The 19,224-nt window shown below is 41.9% G+C and overlaps 1 protein-coding gene across 1 annotated transcript in view; it reads right to left on the reverse strand.

Moving 5' to 3' along the window:
• Positions 1–2,680: 2,680 nt before the first annotated feature.
• LOC311248546 (carbonic anhydrase 12-like) overlaps positions 2,681–19,224 on the reverse strand; it is a gene marked incomplete at its 5' end in the record, with an annotated part of 53,571 nt that continues 37,027 nt past the window's right edge. The window contains 6 exons of the mRNA XM_084339413.1: positions 2,681–2,819; positions 3,784–3,947; positions 4,428–4,506; positions 5,986–6,081; positions 6,487–6,635; positions 8,312–8,408. Coding sequence (XP_084195539.1) covers positions 2,790–2,819; positions 3,784–3,947; positions 4,428–4,506; positions 5,986–6,081; positions 6,487–6,635; positions 8,312–8,408 — 615 coding nt within the window. The 3' untranslated portion in view covers positions 2,681–2,789. The remainder of the gene's footprint in view (positions 2,820–3,783; positions 3,948–4,427; positions 4,507–5,985; positions 6,082–6,486; positions 6,636–8,311; positions 8,409–19,224) is intronic.

Here is a 19,224-nt window from a genome sequence, read left to right on the forward strand (position 1 = left end):
CGTTGAAATAGGGTTCAGCAGAAATATTGAATCTATGTTGAAGCCTGACATCTAAATTATATAGATCGTTGTCTATGACCCTAACGTTGAATCAACGTTAGGTGTCAACCATAGCTGATACTATATCAATGTTGATTCAACCATCATCTAAATGGTAATATACATGCACATTTTAGTTGATTTTATATTGAATCAATGTTAGACATCAATGTTTATTCAACCATAATCTAAATGGTAATCTACATGCACATTTTAGTTGATTTTATATTGAATCAATGTTAGACATCAATGTTTATTCAACCATAATCTAAATGGTACTCTACTTGTACATTTGTAACTTGTACATCTACTTGTAACTTGTAAAGTTAAGGAATCAATACTGATTAATGTACATTTTACATTAAAATATTGCTGCTGATATGTATACATCATAACATTACATGTTTTTTTCCTGCTGTTAAACACACTATTGTTAAATAAATAATAATAAAATTCTTATATGACCATATTTCCAAAAATGTGTGAACAAAAATGACAACATGGCTTTTAAAATGAAAATTTATTTTTTTCTAGGGTATCAGAACTTCCAGTGACTAAAACTTTACAAAAAACAAATAACAGACCTTATAACAGGCTTTCATTAACAATATAGCCACTGCCAGAATAGTGACACACATATTGTGTGTGGTGAGCACACGCATTCATGCACAACGAAGACAAGATGGCAATCATTTTAACTATAAATTTATGAGCTCAAAGTATGAGCTCACTACTGACTGAAATGTCCAACAAAAAGCATCAATTGTCAAATAATATTGATCACATTAACTAGACTAGATGTTTGAGGAAATTAGAAAGGGAACAACTTAACCCTTGTGTCTGATCAGATTCGTATTTGTTTGATAACTTTGCAGTGATGAGCCAACATAATATGTGGCATAATCTTTTAATTATCTTGTATTTTTTTTTTACTCTTCATAAATTCTTTATTCCACTTCAGCCCGATCATAACCACCACATATTATTTTTTTTGTCATATTTAACAACTCTTTTCAGAAAAGTGGGAGTATTTCATTACAAAAATAATATAAAAAATGGTTATGATCAGGGCTGAAGTTGAATAAAATATTCATGGAAAAGAAAGTGGGAAATTATTTCAACATAATCTTTTTATGGAGTTTTTCAATTTAGTCCCCTAATAAGAGTATAATACTTTAGTTTTCAGACACAAGGGTTAAATATAAACAATGGCATAGGATTTGAATTTAAACACAGTGGAGCTTAGATGATCTACAGTTGTCCACGACTTATCCTCCAAGGCATCTGCTATATAATAATCTTCAGATTTACTTAAGTGTTATTAGTAGGTTACAGCAGTAAGCATTAGTTTGCTCAGTCAATTATGGCCAATTCGTTTTATATTGTTTAATACAGTTAAATAAATAGATAAATGAAGCAATTTTTTTTGGATTACCCCCCCCCCCCCCCCCCCCCCACTGTACCGAAAATAATACCGAACCGTGTCTTCAAAACCGAGGTACGTACCGAACCGTGGATTTTGTGTACCGTTACACCCCTAATGTTTCTATAACTCTCTCCCATATAACTCTCTCCCATACCCTTAACACCAACCGCTGAAGTGCCCTTGAGCAAGGCACTAAACCCCCAACTGCTCCAGTGGAGTTACTCAGTGGCCAACAGTGTCAGACTGTGGTTGTACTGGGGCCTAACAAAATTAATAGTTGGTTTCAGGTTGGTTGTCAGTTTGGCCATGGGTAGGTAGGGAATTTATTTTATTTAATTTTTTTATTTTATTCTTTCCCACGGCGACTATGGATAGGGAATTTCTTTATTTAATTAAAATGTTCACAACATGGATGCATGTACTCTGCCAGCATGTTTAATATCCATAATACTAAATGTTTGACTAAGATTTCTATGAAACTTTATTAAAAAAAAAAAAAAAAAAAAAAAAAAAAATTAAATAATTTTTTCTAAAAACTCATAAAATATATTGGGTCGCACCTAAATCGGCAGGGTCGGTCGGCAACCTGAAACCAACTATTAATTTTGTTAGGCCTGGGCAGCTCCCAGGTGTGAATGGAACTCTGTGAATGTGAAGCAGGGCGTAGCTGAAAAAGAGCATCTGTGCTCAGCGAACCTACCCTGGGTAAATAAAGGTTAAAATTAAAAATAAAAAAAATAAACACTGCAAGAACAGGCTGAAGCATAAGTCATTCAAGTAGATGCCGTCCATGGAAGAACAGTGTCCAGGGTAATTCCTTGTACTGTATGAACCAGGGAAACAGTGTGCTGGGGTACCCCAAGTTTGACTCTGGTTCGCTTGACAATTAAGTTTGGGTCACTTCGGTTCCAAGAACAGGCTGAAGCAGCATATTCAAGTAGATGCCGTCCATGGAAGAACAGTGTCCATCAGGGTAATTCCTTGTACTGTATGAACCAGGGAAACAGTGTGTGCTGTGCTGGGGTAGCTGTGCTGTGCTGGGGTACCCTAAGTTTGACTCTGGTTCGCTTGACAATTAAGTTTGGGTCACTTCGGTTCCAAGAACAGGCTGAAGCAGCATAAGTCATTCAAGTAGATGCCAGGGTAATTCCTTGTACTGTATGAACCAGGGAAACAGTGTGTGTGTGCTGTGCTGTGGTACCCTAAGTTTGACTCTGGTTCGCTTGACTTAAGTTTGGGTCACTTCGGTTCCTTGAGATGCCTCCCTCCCGGTCTGGCGCATAACGAAGCCACTTCTTGACAGTTTCGCTGTAGTCCTGGTCGGTCAGCTTGGGGTCAAACTGTCGAGCAGCAGCTGATAGACACAAAAATAAAAAAGGGAGGAAGAGAGGTGAGATGATGTACGATGATAAGAGCACCCCTCACTTCACACGAGTGCGATTTTTTTTAATCACTCAATTACTCACTCTGTAGGTCTACAGTAACAAGCTACAGTCAGCATCCAGTTAGACTGGACAGGAAAGAGAATTAAGCAATCGCCTAGCCTGACACCATCTAGGCAATACAATGTGTATCCATGCACTTCTAGATCTATCACAGTGTTTAGAGGGTCTATCACACCCTCTAAACACTGCTAGACCCTCTAAACACTGTGACAGACCCTCTAAACACTGTGACAGACCCGACAAACACTGTGACACCTCTAAACACTGATAGATCTATCAGTGTTTAGAGGGTGTGATAGACCCTCTAAACACTGTGATAGACCCTACAAACACTGATAGACCCTCTAAACACTGTGATAGACCCTCTAAACACTGAGATAGACCCTCTAAACACTGTGATAGATCTATCAGTGTTTAGAGGGTCTATCAGAGTTTTTGTCGGGTCTATCACAGTGTTTGTCGAGTCTGTCACAGTGTTTAGAGGGTCTGTCACAGTGTTTAGAGGGTCTGTCACAGTGTTTATAGGGTCTATCAGTGTTTAGAGGATCTATCAGTGTTTAGAGGGTCTATCAGTGTTTAGAGGGTCTGTCACAGTGTTTGTATCAGGGTGGGTGTCGTCTTAGTCTAGTGGTGAGAGCTGTGTTTGTTTCAGGGTGGGATGCTTAGTCAAGTGGTGAGAGCACTCAAACCACAACTACAATCATTGTTGGTTCGACTACCGGTCACTTTTTGACTTTTGCTGACTTATACAAGACGTATGAGGATATAACATAATGTACATTATGTACCTTTTTTCCTGTGGTCGATCATTTACATCTCTCTTGAGACTTATGGTGCCAGCTAGCTAACATCTATGATGAAATGAAACCTCACCAAATCTTTGCTGATTTTGATCGAGTCCTTGAACACGGTCCAAACCACAGCCTCGTTGCAGGCGGGGGTGGTCAAGGAGCCCAGGTAGCGGTAGTACTTGGTACGATCCACTCCTTCTAGCAGATCGTCCAGCGAAAGGCCTGCTGGCAGGGACGCGTGCTGACCTGAAGACGAAGAGACACAGACACACTTTCTCAGAGACGAAGAGACACACGTCCTCAAAGAAGAAGAGACACAGACACACATCCTCAAAGAAGAGACACACATCCTCAGAAAAGAGACGCAGACACACATCCTCAGAGACACAGACCGGTTAACTGTCTGTCGTGTGATAGTGAAAGGGTTAACCGTCTGTAGTGTGATAGTGAAAGGGTTAACAAGTCTTAAAAAGTATTACGTTCATAATTCTCCATTTAAAGCCTTAAAAGGTCTTGGTTTAACTTGTTGAACCCTGCAGACAGTCAGCCTGATAGGAGATGATTTAACTTGTTGAACCTGCAGCCAGACAGGAGATGATTTAACTTGTTGAACCTACAGGCAGACTGATAGATGATTTAACTTGTTGAACCTGCAGCCAGACAGCCTGATAGGAGATGATTTAACTCTCGTTGGACAAGGCAACACATATCGAAACATCCTCTTACCTTTCAGCATGACGTTGCTCAGGTGGGAGGTCAAGGCGTTCCAACTGGCAGGTGAGTTAGTCGCATTTCCAGACATTTCCTGTCAAAACGCAGTCATGGTTTAGCGCTCGAGTCTATTGTACCCTGTTCTCTCACACACACACACTAAAGCTGTCCCCGAAGCCTGTTTTTGGGATTCGAACTTCGTCAGGGTTTTTCAAACGGACATTTGATCCTACGTTTTTAATTAAAAAAAAATCTTTAAAAAAAAAATGTATTTCTTTTTTTATATATATAAATATCCTCAAACTAAATCCTCAATTTGAATAAAGTGAGTCTTTTTCTTTTATTAAATCAACTTTCTTTAATGAATATAATTCATCAGTTTTTAATACTATAATATTAGTGTAGCCTAATCTCTATCTGCAACTGTGAAGAAAAACCCCATTGGTTTAAACAGAATGAATAGACATAAACAATTAAAAATAATAGATTTATTTTTTTAATTAAAAATGAAAATTTTCTAATGTTGATTTAGAATTTGAATGCCAACGTAATGAACGAAGGTCCGAACGTTCGAACGCCCAAACACACACACACACACATTCTCACCTCGTTGAAGAAGCCGAAGGCAGCCAGCCCGGCGGGGTCGGCGACGCCCAGCGACGTGTTCCCGCCGTAGGACGACTTGAGGTTCACGATGTGCATCCGAGGGGAAGCCATGCGGGGGTTAATGAACATCTGGGGCTCAAAACGCTCGCCTGCGCCCACTTCTTTGGACTCCTTTTTCAACGCACCTGCATCTTTTTTCTATTGTTTCAATGGTTTTATATGAACCTACAGGCAGACTGATAGGAGATGATTTAACTTGTTGAACCTGCAGCCAGACTGATAGGAGATGATTTAACTTGTTGAACCTGCAGCCAGACAGCCTGATAGGAGATGATTTAACTCTCGTTGGACAAGGCAACACATATCGAAACATCCTCTTACCTTTCAGCATGACGTTGCTCAGGTGGGAGGTCAAGGCGTTCCAACTGGCAGGTGAGTTAGTCGCATTTCCAGACATTTCCTGTCAAAACGCAGTCATGGTTTAGCGCTCGAGTCTATTGTACCCTGTTCTCTCACACACACACACTAAAGCTGTCCCCGAAGCCTGTTTTTGGGATTCGAACTTCGTCAGGGTTTTTCAAACGGACATTTGATCCTACGTTTTTAATTAAAAAAAAATCTTTAAAAAAAAAATGTCTTTCTTTTTTATATATATAAATATCCTCAAACTAAATCCTCAATTTGAATAAAGTGAGTCTTTTTCTTTTATTAAATCAACTTTCTTTAATGAATATAATTCATCAGTTTTTAATACTATAATATTAGTGTAGCCTAATCTCTATCTGCAACTGTGAAGAAAAACCCCATTGGTTTAAACAGAATGAATAGACATAAACAATTAAAAATAATAGATTTATTTTTTTAATTAAAAATGAAAATTTTCTAATGTTGATTTAGAATTTGAATGCCAACGTAATGAACGAAGGTCCGAACGTTCGAACACCCAAACACACACACACATCCTCACCTCGTTGAAGAAGCCGAAGGCAGCCAGCCCGGCGGGGTCGGCGACGCCCAGCGACGTGTTCCCGCCGTAGGACGACTTGAGGTTCACGATGTGCATCTGAGGGGAAGCCATGCGGGGGTTAATGAACATCTGGGGCTCAAAACGCTCGCCTGCGCCCACTTCTTTGGACTCCTTTTTCAACGCACCTGCATCTTTTTTCTATTGTTTCAATGGTTTTATATGTACAGTAAAGTACAGTACAAATGTCATTCAATCAATCACAGTGAAGGTGATTGATTGATTGAACATTTTATTAACAGATTGCAGAATGGGTACAATACAGTACGGCTCAATACACACAATTGTTAAGGGGATGCAGACCAGAGAAAGACTTTTGTCTTGTTTACATCAGGGTCCCCCATTTTGAATTCATAATGAATTGTAAGTAAGGGTGCAATTAGCACCGTGCAATACATTCTTTGTGGATCTAGCCCCCAGTCTGATCCCTAGTCGAACCCGTACCTCCATGGCGTAGCGCTTGCCGTTCACCGTGTGCTCGGACCCCTTCACCTCAGAGCCGTTGCCCCAGTGCAGGTGGAACTGTAGGCTGTCGTAGGCCTCGGACAGACCCCCCCCGGACACCTGCACGCCACTCCTCAGAGTCACTTTGACTGGAAGACAAACAAACAGAGGGTGGGTTCAGCTACGTACCGCGACGCTACGGGTTCAAATCCTGGCTTATGACCTTTCGTCGAATTGTCATGGTGCACAATTCGTCTAACTAAACTGTCCCTCTATTCATAACTGCCCTCTATTCATAACTGCTAAACTGTCCCTCTATTCATAACTGCCCTCTATTCATAACTGCTAAACTGTCCTCTATTCATAACTGCTAAACTGTCCTCTATTTATAACTGCTATTTGCTAAACTTCTCCGAAGTTGCCTACTGCAGCTTTAATAATCCAAAACACAGAATAATGCATTGAGTTTTAAAGCACATTCTTGCATACAAAAAAATAAGTTATTCCAGAAAGCCAGGGCACAAAACGTTGAATAATAAACTGAACAAGCATAACATGCACACAGAGTCAGACATGATGGGGTTGTACAAGAGCATGTGGATGAAAAACATCTCCATACAGGCCTACATGTCCCCGTCCTTAACCACCCCGGCCCTAGGTCAGGGGTCTGGACTGGGAGAGAGGTCCTCTAGTCTAGGTCAGGGGTCTGGACTGGGAGAGAGGGCCTCTAGGTCAGGGGTCTGGACTGGGAGAGAGGTCCTCTAGTCTAGGTCAGGGGTCTGGACTGGGAGAGAGGTCCTCTAGGTCAGGGGTCTGAACTGGGAGAGAGGTCCTCTAGGTCAGGGGTCTGGACTGGGAGAGAGGTCCTCTAGTCTAGGTCAGGGGTCTGGACTGGGAGAGAGGGCCTCTAGGTCAGGGGTCTGGACTGGGAGAGAGGTCCTCTAGTCTAGGTCAGGGGTCTGGACTGGGAGAGAGGTCCTCTAGGTCAGGGGTCTGAACTGGGAGAGAGGTCCTCTAGGTCAGGGGTCTGGACTGGGAGAGAGGTCCTCTAGTCTAGGTCAGGGGTCTGGACTGGGAGAGAGGTCCTCTAGGTCAGGGGTCTGGACTGGGAGAGAGGTCCTCTAGGTCAGGGGTCTGGACTGGGAGAGAGGTCCTCTAGGTCAGGGGTCTGGACTGGGAGAGAGGTCCTCTAGGTCAGGGGTCTGGACTGGGAGAGAGGGCCTCTAGGTCAGGGGTCTGGACTGGGAGAGAGGTCCTCTAGGTCAGGGGTCTGGACTGGGAGAGAGGTCCTCTAGGTCAGGGGTCTGGACTGGGAGAGAGGTCCTCTAGGTCAGGGGTCTGGACTGGGAGAGAGGTCCTGGACAGGGGTCTGGACTGGGAGAGAGGTCCTCTAGGACAGGGGTCTCCAGGGGGTCTTCTTGTTGGGATGGAGGTGATGCACTGAACACAAACTACACCCAGACTGACTGGAGACTCGAGTGAAAGGAATCCTGTTTCTCCTCAAACTAGAAACTCTTTACAAACAGTCTGGTGGCGTTGTTCTAAATGACTACTAATCATCCTGTTTATTTTTGTTCCTCTTTATGTGACTGAATACTATCGTTTATCAATACATGTTCCCTATAGTTTATCAATACAGGTCCCTATCCTTTCTCAATACAGGGTCCCTATCCTTTCTCAATACAGGGTCCATATCCTTTCTCAATACAGGGTCCCTATCCTTTCCCAATACAGGGTCCCTATCCTTTCTCAATACAGGGTCCCTATCCTTTCCCAATACAGGGTCCCTATCCTTTCTCAATACAGGGTCCCTATCATTGCTCACCTGTCTTGCCGGTGTTCTCGCTCTCGTACAGGGCAGAGGTGTTGCCGTAGTTGACGAAGGAGAAGGCAGTGAGGGCAGAGTCCTCGGTGGCATTAGCCTACACAATGTCGATGGGAGACTGTCTGGAACCATTGCAATGGTCTGGGGCGATAGTGGGCCAGTGGCTGTCACCTGGATACAAAATATAGTATAGTTTAGTAATACATAGATATTATATGATGGAGTGTTAAACATTTTTGAAAGTGTCTAAAGTGAATGTTAAAAGTGAGTGTTTAAAGTAGAATGCGCCAACATTATGGGAAATTATCTTATCGTCTTCTCCAGAGTCAGACAAGAAGATAGATACCAGTTTCCTCTCTGTGCATTCAGTAGAAAGATATCCTGCTGAAAGCTAGCCTAGCTTAGCGCAATGAATGGAAACAGAACAGGCAAGCTAGCCTAGCTTAGCACAATGAATGGAAGCAGGTACAGACCAGCTAGCCTAGCTTAGCACAATGAATGGAAACAGAACAGGCCAGCTAGCCTAGCTTAGCACAATGAATGGAAGCAGATACAGACCAGCTAGCCTACTGTAGCACAATGAATGCAAGTGGATACAAACCAGCTAGCCTAGCTTAGCACAATGAATGGAAACAGAACAGGCCAGCTAGCCTAGCTTACTGTAGCACAATGAATGCAAGTGGATACAAACCAGCTAGCCTAGCTTACTGTAGCACAATGAATGCAAGTGGATACCCACCAGGGGATCATCCCTATGTTCCCCCGGTCCTATGTTCCCCGGGTTCTATGTTCCTCGCTTTGATTGATTATAATATGACACTCATAGCAGAATTAGTTATCAATAACCTACCTGTATAAATGTTAAAAGTTGTTGCAAATATTTGTTTTCCCTCATAAATATACCACTATATACATTAATTTCTTATATTAGTTTTAAAATGACCATTTAACAGTTTAACAGTGCTCTGAAAATGCTCTGAGAACATGCGGTCATCATTCACTGTTTTAAGCACAAACACATTAGGGAGGGAGGGAGAGAGACAGGCCCGGCCTGTATGCCTGCACCCTGCCATGTTGGTTTACCATGACTTTTTAGCAAGCAAGATAGCAGCAATGCTAAGCTAACTGATTGTGCCAGTGTATCCTGTTAAAGAATACATCATAAGCCACATTTTGAAACGTTACTGACGTTAGCCTACATAAAATGTATAACAGTATATACAACAGGTGGATATCACTAAACACCAAAATCAAGAAACAATCATAGCTAACTGCTAACGCTACTAGCTAAATTAGCTTCAGCTAGCAGGCATGAATAACTGTTAATATAATATTCTCTACCATGTAAAAACGAACACGGCACTACTCCGCTGGCGTTTGCAATCGAAAGCATACATACAACATACAACATACAACATAATCGACATTATTGCCATGCAGTACTCACCGATGCAGAGAGACATGAGGTAGCAGTCAGGAAGCTGCCGCACAGGTGCATTCTGGGAGGCGGGGCAGCACAAGTGCAGTGCAGTCTGGGTGATGAGACAATGACGACAGCATGTTGAGCAGCATCCGTTGATTCAACATTTATTAGATATTGGCATTTCAATCATTAAAATGCAACCACAAAACAATATTGATTCAATGATATGTTTTCAACATTAGTCAATTGCTTTAAAGGTTAATGGGTGATTCAACATCAATCGTCGACCTTAACCAAAAATCAAGCATTGTGACCATAAATCAACATTGAATTAACACCTTTTGCTATCTGGGTTGTGCCGGTCAAGAGTGGTGTAGACAGGTTGGTGTAGCCGGTGAAGAGGAAGGGAGAGAGGACTGTCCCCTGCGGGGCCCCGGTGTTGCTGACCAGTCTGTCTGACACACAGCTCTGCCCGTCAGATAGTCAACAACCCAGGACACCAGGGGGGCCTCTACCTGCATCGCCTCCAGCTTCTCACCCAGCAGCCCAGGCCGTATGCTATCAAAAGCACTGGAGAAGTTGTGTTTGATGACAAACTTACATTTAGTGACAAGTTGACAACACAGATGTTATAATAAAAAAGGCTCATCAGCGTCTGTACCGTCTTCGCAAACTAAACTCCTTTGGAGTCGACCAGAGAATTCTGACGACGTTTTATTCTTCCTTTATTGAGAGTATTTTAACCTTTTCATTTGTATGCTGGTTCACATCCCTCTGTCAAAGAGACAAGAACAAACTGCAAGGTGTTGTAATGTCAACCTTAGCTAACAAATTATCGGCAGAACACAAAGATCCCTAATGCAGTTTTACAGCCCAAGTGCTCAAGAAAGCACACAAGCGGCGCTCCAGTAGCACACCATGTACCGCGCTGCGTCGCGGATCGGCTGACCCGAGTTCGATTCCCGGACCCGCCGTCATTTGCCAAATGTCTTCCCCTGCTCTCTCTCCCGTTTCACCCTCACTGTATCTGTCGGTCATGTTTGACCAGGAAAAGCGATAAAGTAAAAAAAAAAAAAAAAAAAAAAAAGCACACAAGCCCCTTGCGGGACTAATAATTTTTTTTTAATTGAATTGAAAAAAGAACATGACTCTCACAGAGCTCCCCGGCTTGTCCAGGTGAGTGTCGGCTCGGTTCAGCAGGTAGATGACAGCATCCTCTACCCCCAGTCGGGGCGAACTGGAGTGGGTCTAGGTGGGGTTTGATCGCCGGGCGGAGTTGCTCCAGGACTAACCTCTCCATGGTCTTCATTATGTGAGAGGTAGAGGTCAGAGGTTAGAGCCACTGGCCTGTAGTCCTTGTTGTCCTAAGTTCAGTTCAGTTCAGTTCAGTTATTTTTTATTTCGGGCTTTGGACACATAATACCAACGGTCATTCCATAAATCGCCAAAGTTTTACCAGCTGCTATTGCAGCATTGTCCAATTGTCCGAAAAGGGCTGAAGGGAGAAGCACTAGGCTCGTCGGGCCCTACCCCTGAAGACTTACGTTTTTTATTTAATTTTTTATTTACATACATATATAGTACACATTACAGTACACACATTACAGTATAGTATACCTGCAGTATAGAATAGTATATATAATAGTATATAGTACATAATAGTGTATACAGCACATATATAATGTGATATGAGATATATATAGTACATGATATATACAATATATTATAGTACCATAATATAATAGTATATACTGCAAATATAGTTCAATATAATATACAAATGAATTTTAATGTGATTATATAATGTGATATGATATAACATACAATACACGTAAGTGACACGACTATGTTAGTAAATATTCAGTATTAATATAGTATCAATATCACAGCAGTATGTACAGTCAGACTCACTGCAGTATGTTGGTCATGCTGACATGGTAGAGGAGGATCATCAGTATTGTAACTGAGGGGTACAATTCCCTGACTGTATTGATAAGTATGGTATCATTAAACCACTACCGCTTTATGTACTTTAACTACTGGCCACACAGTACATGATATAGATATGATGAACACTTTCCCACCATGAAACCAAGTCCACACAAATGTATAAGTCGAATATTTAATATATAGCAAAGGGTATATACAACGTTCACTTAATGACATTTATGATTTGAATGCACTTGTAAGGCAAATGAGTATTCGTAGGCAAATCAACATTGAATGTCCAATCTCTGGTTACGCAGGAAGCAAGTATACAACCTGGTTCTTTAGGGAACTATAGCGATGGTACTTAATGATTATAGCTGGATATACTAAAGGGGGGTCCTGCTGGTTGTAAGTCAGTAGGGGGGGGGGGGTTAGGAGAGCCGCCGGCGATATCCCATCTGGCCAACGATTTCTTGGGAGAATTCAGAGTGCTGAACACGGTGCCCACAGAACCTTGGTCCACAGATGAATACCGTTGGGCCCTCTTGTAGACGGTAGCTGCCGGTCCACAACGAAGAGACGTGAGGCGACCTCACTCGGGGTAGAGCGCCGTCTCACCTGGACTCCTCTCGGGGGGTAGTTCCAACACTCACCAGTGTTGGCTGTTATCCATGGCATAAATCAAAGCACCCAAAGCAAGTAGATAATCCAAGCCGTGTAGGGCTCGCCGTCGTCCGGGTAAGGTAATCCAATGTGCAGGTCCACTCGTCCTAGCCCAGAACTCCTCGGATGAAAGCACCACACGTGGTCTGCCCAGCCTGGTTAAGACTCTAGATAACGCGAGGAAACGATGGGGGTACTACTCACTGTATAACTCTAACCGAACGATGCACCATACAGTACATAATAGACTATTATTAACTTAATAGAAATACATCCCTCTCGACGGTATAGTGCCAAACTATGACAATTCAACTATTAATCCACACGATGTCTCAATGCCATTCTGAGGCCAAGTTGACCATACTGCACCACACGTGTATCGTGGGTGAGGCTTAACGTCTTGCCACTAGGTTGGAGGGTAAAGAACTAAGGGCTAAGGGACTAAAAAGAAAGTTCTACTTTACTTGCGCCATATATATATGCGCTGTGAACAAATAGTACCATTCGTATTTCGCCAGACGTATTCCTACGCGGAACCGGGCTAGTAACGACATGTTCGTCGGCACGATTGAACTTGAACCAAGGGGCTTGGCTGCTGGCGCCAAGTTCTTGTCCAATGAGAGAATGAAACTATTATGGGCTGTTAGTAGTCTAAAGGGATATTCAGTGTATATGTACAAGGAATATACAAGGGATATCAAACGATATACAAATACTATTAAATATATATCCATAAATAAATATATATATTCGGTTTAATCTGATCCTTCACAACAAGTATAGAGAGGTTGGTCATGCTGACATGGTAGAGGAGGATCATCAGTATATAGAGGTTGGTCATGCTGACATGGTAGAGGAGGATCATCAGTATATAGAGGTTGGTCATGCTGACATGGTAGAGGAGGATCATCAGTATATAGAGGTTGGTCATGCTGACATGGTAGAGGAGGATCATCAGTATAGAGAGGTTGGTCATGCTGACATGGTAGAGGAGGATCATCAGTATAGAGAGGTTGGTCATGCTGACATGGTAGAGGAGGATCATCAGTATAGAGAGGTTGGTCATGCTGACATGGTAGAGGAGGATCATCAGTATATAGAGAGGTTGGTCATGCTGACATGGTAGAGGAGGATCATCAGTATATAGAGAGGTTGGTCATGCTGACATGGTAGATGAGGATCATCAGTATATAGAGGTTGGTCATGCTGACATGGTAGAGGAGGATCATCAGTATATAGAGGTTGGTCATGCTGGTAGAGGAGGATCATCAGTATATAGAGAGGTTGGTCATGCTGACATGGTAGAGGAGGATCATCAGTATATATAGAGGTTGGTCATGCTGACATGGTAGAGGAGGATCATCAGTATAGAGAGGTTGGTCATGCTGACATGGTAGAGGAGGATCATCAGTATATAGAGGTTGGTCATGCTGACATGGTAGAGGAGGATCATCAGTATATAGAGGTTGGTCATGCTGACATGGTAGAGGAGGATCATCAGTATATAGAGGTTGGTCATGCTGGTAGAGGAGGATCATCAGTATATAGAGGTTGGTCATGCTGACATGGTAGAGGAGGATCATCAGTATAGAGAGGTTGGTCATGCTGACATGGTAGAGGAGGATCATCAGTATATAGAGAGGTTGGTCATGCTGACATGGTAGAGGAGGATCATCAGTATATAGAGGTTGGTCATGCTGGTAGAGGAGGATCATCAGTATATAGAGGTTGGTCATGCTGGTAGAGGAGGATCATCAGTATATAGAGGTTGGTCATGCTGGTAGAAGAGGATCATCATTGTTTGTCTTGGCAAAAAAGCCATCGGGAGAGCCAAGTGCATGAGGCGAGAGGGGGTAATGCATGAGTTCTTGGAGGTTGATGGGCATATCCAGATCCAAAGTAGACCTTGAACGCCAGCCTCCTCCCAAGGTCTGTCTCATCCCACAGGTACAGCGAGTCAACTTCAGAGTTGCCTGCTACAAAAGGGCAGACCAGCCAATGTTTGAGAGGCCCAAACCCTATGATCAGGATATGGGCTGCGAGAAAGATGATGGATGAGGGGGTGTTAGAGCCTGTCTGGACGGTTGGACCCATCCTCCCTCCTTCTCTTGTTGAGCTACAGGCCCAGAAAGCGGAGTCAGAAGAGCAAGAAGCTCTTAATAAGGAGGCAGATTATGCAAAACATAAAGTGGATGAGGAGGATGGAGAGTACGAGTGTGATGAGGATGGAGATTGGAGAGATAGACTTTGACGATCTCTTTGATGTACTGTAATACACAGAGAAGATGTACTGTAATAGTACTTTGTTTGAACCTTAACAAAACATATTTCACTGGATTTCAAATTGTATAGGAAAATGTGTTAATTTGTCTATATAGGACGAATTAGTCTTTTCACATTAGTCTTCCACTTTTGGCCTTGTTTACACAAAATCTACAATATTTAGGGCATAACAGCATGATACAATCTTTATTAACATTGTATTTCCAATATTAACCTCAAATTGATCTCATCTGATGGACTACATTTGAGTAAAGTGGGAAAATAGAGATGTGATCTAAACATTTTCAGCTTTTTTTTTGCATTTTCTTGTCCTGAAATAGAAAAAAATTGTTTGAATCTTAAAAATAACAATTTTACTGAATTTCTTGGGTCAATATTGTTTGGGGAAATGTTTAAATTTGTCTCTATATGTTGTTAACTTCAAAAGTTATGCTGTTTTCTTTTTCAGGTTTTCGTTCAGGATAGGTGCAATAAAGGGTTAAAAATAAACCCGATGGGACATTATTTCAACCTGTTACCTGTTAAAATCTTAAAATAGACACTTCAAGGATTAAGAAAAAACAGGCGGCGAAAATAAATCCAGACCATGCAGGTGGACCTATGTTTCCTAGACTATAATAAATCACAAATAGCTTATGGTCAGGTGTTTTATGCTAAATGTGGGGTATGCTTGGGGATAATATAAAATGTTATACACTGCGTTATCTTCATTTGAAGGGTAAATTGGTTTTGCGGCTCCAGAGGAATTTTATTTTGTGGGAGGGGGAAAAAAGGGCTCTTTTGATAGTAAAGGTTGCTGACCCCTGGTCTGGGCAGCAGACCTCATTTGCCGTGGAAGACTGTTCCACAACTTAGGGGCAGCCACCGCAAAAGCTCTGTCACCTTTTGTCTTTAGCCTCGACCCCGGGACATCTCAAAGTGATTTATTGGATGACCTCAGTGCTCTAGCTGGGGTAGGAACATGGAGAAGTTCAGCTAGATACTGAGGGGCCAGACCGTTCAATGCCTTGAACTAGGGGTGTACACAAAAACCACGGTTCGGTACGTACCTCGGTTTTAAAGTCGAGGTTCGGTACGGGTTTCCGGTACAGTGGGGGAAAGTTTGGCTTTCCATGTTCCACTCAGGGGTGGTGATGTAGTGTGCAGTAACTAATTGTACTTGCAGGGCTGTCAACGAATATTCTATATTGAAATTAATAATCGATTTGTAAAAAAATATATATATATATTGTGAAAAAAAACAGCCCCCGGTGGGCGGTCGTTAGTGGTTAACATGCCGTTGTATTCGTTCGGTACACTACACAGCCGTTCGGTACGGTACGGTACACACTGAAACGCAGGCACGTGCACACATAGAGCCCAAGGGGTGCTTGAGCACCTGCCTTTTTGAGCCTCATAAAAAAAGTGCCCTTTTTGAAAAAAAAAAAAAAAAAAATCGTTACGCATATAGACTGCCCTTCCAACTGAAAATGTCAAGATAGAATCAAAATGTTAGGTAAAGAGAGAGAGATGCCCCATATTCCATTGCAGTTTGCACGGCCTCCTCAGCGTGCCTCTCCGCGGACCTATATTTTATGCATAGCGTGGGTGGTGATGATGATGATGATGATGATGATGATAGAAACCGCTGTGGCGCATACAGTTGAATGCTGGTATTACACTCACTGAGGGACACGAAGAAGTCAAGTCCGATGGGATTTGGGAATCTCAAATACAAATCGGGATTGGAATAAAAAATGCATTTATATTAAACAATACAGAATATACAGCACTTCTTGGGGTCTGTAGGGTAAGCACTTATTCCCTCCCCCCTGAACATTTATGGAGATGTATGGGCCTTTTAAGTCAGTGATAAAAGTGTCTTTCAAGGTTAAGTGAGCTCCTGCACTGATTATTATAGTTCAATATTCAATATTTGATCACCAAAACCCTCCAAAAAGCATAAAAAGGTGGCCCCCCCGCCCCGAAAAGGGCCCTTAAAAATCTGGCTTGTGCGCTACGCGCGCTCAGTTAAAACACACACAGGTATAGTGCCCTTTTCAGCCTTTGAGCACCTGCCCCTCTAAAGTCCTGTGCACGTCCCTGAGTGGGTGTGCATCTGTTAGTGGCTTGATGTGATGGAAATTAGTCAGAAGGATTACGACAAACATCTGTATCTCCAGTATGCACCTCCCAAGTGATGATGTTTGGAGGGCGTGGAGGAGATGTATCATAGGTTGCATTGATCCATTGGTGGACTGTTTCCAACATGGTGGACTTGATCACCTGCAGACAGTGATGTAGACATCCTTGTCATCTGGGAACTGTCCATCTGTTAACAACTTATTTGACAGGAATGAGAAAATGTCTTGTTACACCTGGCGCAACTAACTCCTCGTCAACAGAAATATCTCTACTTGACGTGTATTGTGTCTATCACAATAAAAGCTTTCCCATAGAGCTCTGCATGATGTTTGAAGTGCTGCATTCTCAGCTTATTTGCTGTCTTCTTCTGTGTTTTCTTCTCATGGAACAACAGTAAGTTATTTCGCTTGATCGGTGCTGTCAGAAGTCTGTCATTTGATTCAAGCACTCTTCCTGAAATTGTTGTTCTTGTCCCGTAGACTCGAGTTGATGGACAGATACGGCAGCAGCCGCAGACTCACACACCTTATTGTCTAATGTAACCAGGTCTTTACTGCCCTCCTCAAAGGGATTCCCATTGCTCAGCAACACCTCCATCAGGTCTTTGGCATGGCGTTGACATTGGTGCTGAGATGCAGATCCTTTCTTGTGATGAGGACGTTCTTCACAATCATCGTTTGTTCTTCACAATCAACTGTTGTTTACAGTTCTCATATCTAACTCTAGTTCTCCACATATTTATTGTCTCATTGTGTGAAATATCATATAAGATATGCTCCAATCATGTTTCTTTTATTTTTATTCAATTACTCATTCATGAAAACCTAGGTACAGGCACCAACATCACCATTCTAGGTTCAATAGAATAAAAGTTATGAAGCGTAATTCGAAATAAATACAGAAATTGCAGCCATCTTTGATTTTTGCCAAACCAGAATATTCAAAACATCAATATTTGAACTCCAGTTGATTCCACAAACAGTATTAACTTAAAATAGCAATACAAAATTATATTACACAGCAATTGTGTGAACATTAAGACGTTTTTAAAGAATTCATGATTTCGATTGTGGCCATTTTGGATACATTTTTATTAAATTCAACTGGTTTCTTGACACTCAAGCCCAAATTGTTCTATAGATCCTTATCTTCAAATTAGAAGTGAAAACGAAACTTTCGCATTCATTTGAAATGACTGAGTGTCCAGGCACCCCACTATCAGAAAAGTGTGTGGTTTTCTGGTCAGCAGGAGATGTGCATATCTGGCAGCTTATGGTCAGTGGCATTGTTCGTCAAATAGTGTTGAACTTGAGTGTTACACCCTGAGTGCATAGTATAATAGACATATTAGCATGGTAGGTACTGTAGTAGTATACGGATAGTAACATAGTACATAGTAGTAAGGTACTAGTAAAAGACAGTTATTTATATATATATTATATTGTAGAAATCGTCGGAATAGAGAAACGCACAATTTCTATCAGTTGACAACACAAAGCCGTGTGTCATTTATTTCGCAGTAGCACAAGTGACAGCTGTCAGAACTATGCCGTGCTAGCTTCTGACAGCTCGTAGTAATCAAACATTTATCAATGAAACCCCACACAGGGCGTCTCCTCTCAGCCCAACCCCAAAACCAACCTCCTTAAAGTGACAGTGCACCATCAACACATCAAAACAATACCATGGGGAATTATGTCTCTATAGAACCCACTACAATATAAATATTATATTTATTAAGAAGGTTATTTATTTATTTGCATTTCAGATATTGATTGAAGAGGTGAGTTTCTATATGGGTGACATGTCCCCATACACAGGGCATACACAGGGCATTCGCATGCAGTCACCAGGTCTCCACCCAATCCAATGCCTATATGGGAGATTTTCGACGACCTGTTAAGACGGCACTCTCTTACGCCACCATCACCAAAACACCAAAAGAGCATCAAATCACTGACCTCTAGGACCATCATTCAGGTCATAGTACCAGTTAGATTAGATTACATTGAAATGCATTGCCATCATACAGCATAAGTATATTACAATGAAAATAGGTGGGGCATCCAACCCGAGTGCAAATGTAACAGTAAAGTGCAATAGTAATATTAATATAGTGATTAAGCTGGGTATAAGATATATACATTTGTTCTACTGAGTATAATGCTAATCACATGTATGTACAGAGTTGTAATATATTTAAATGTTTCAAAAATGTTCTTATGTACCCCAGTTGCTATTGCATGCACATATTTGTGTTTTATTACACGTACATGTACATACATACCAACTATTCGCCTGTTTTATTCTCCACCCATCCATAGCAACACTATTATCACCGACATCCAAGAAGGGGGATCCCCCCTTGAACGGCCCTTCTAAGGTTTCTCTCCTCCACATCGCCTGTGGTGCTTTTTTCCTATTGCTAGGTTTTTCCTTACCTTTGCTGGGGTATGTCTGGGAGTGTTGCATTTATTACTTTACATTTATT

The sequence above is a fragment of the Notolepis coatsorum genome, assembly GCF_963971535.1.
Source record: "Notolepis coatsorum genome assembly, contig: SCAFFOLD_244, whole genome shotgun sequence".
Classification (NCBI taxonomy): domain Eukaryota; kingdom Metazoa; phylum Chordata; class Actinopteri; order Aulopiformes; family Paralepididae; genus Notolepis; species Notolepis coatsorum.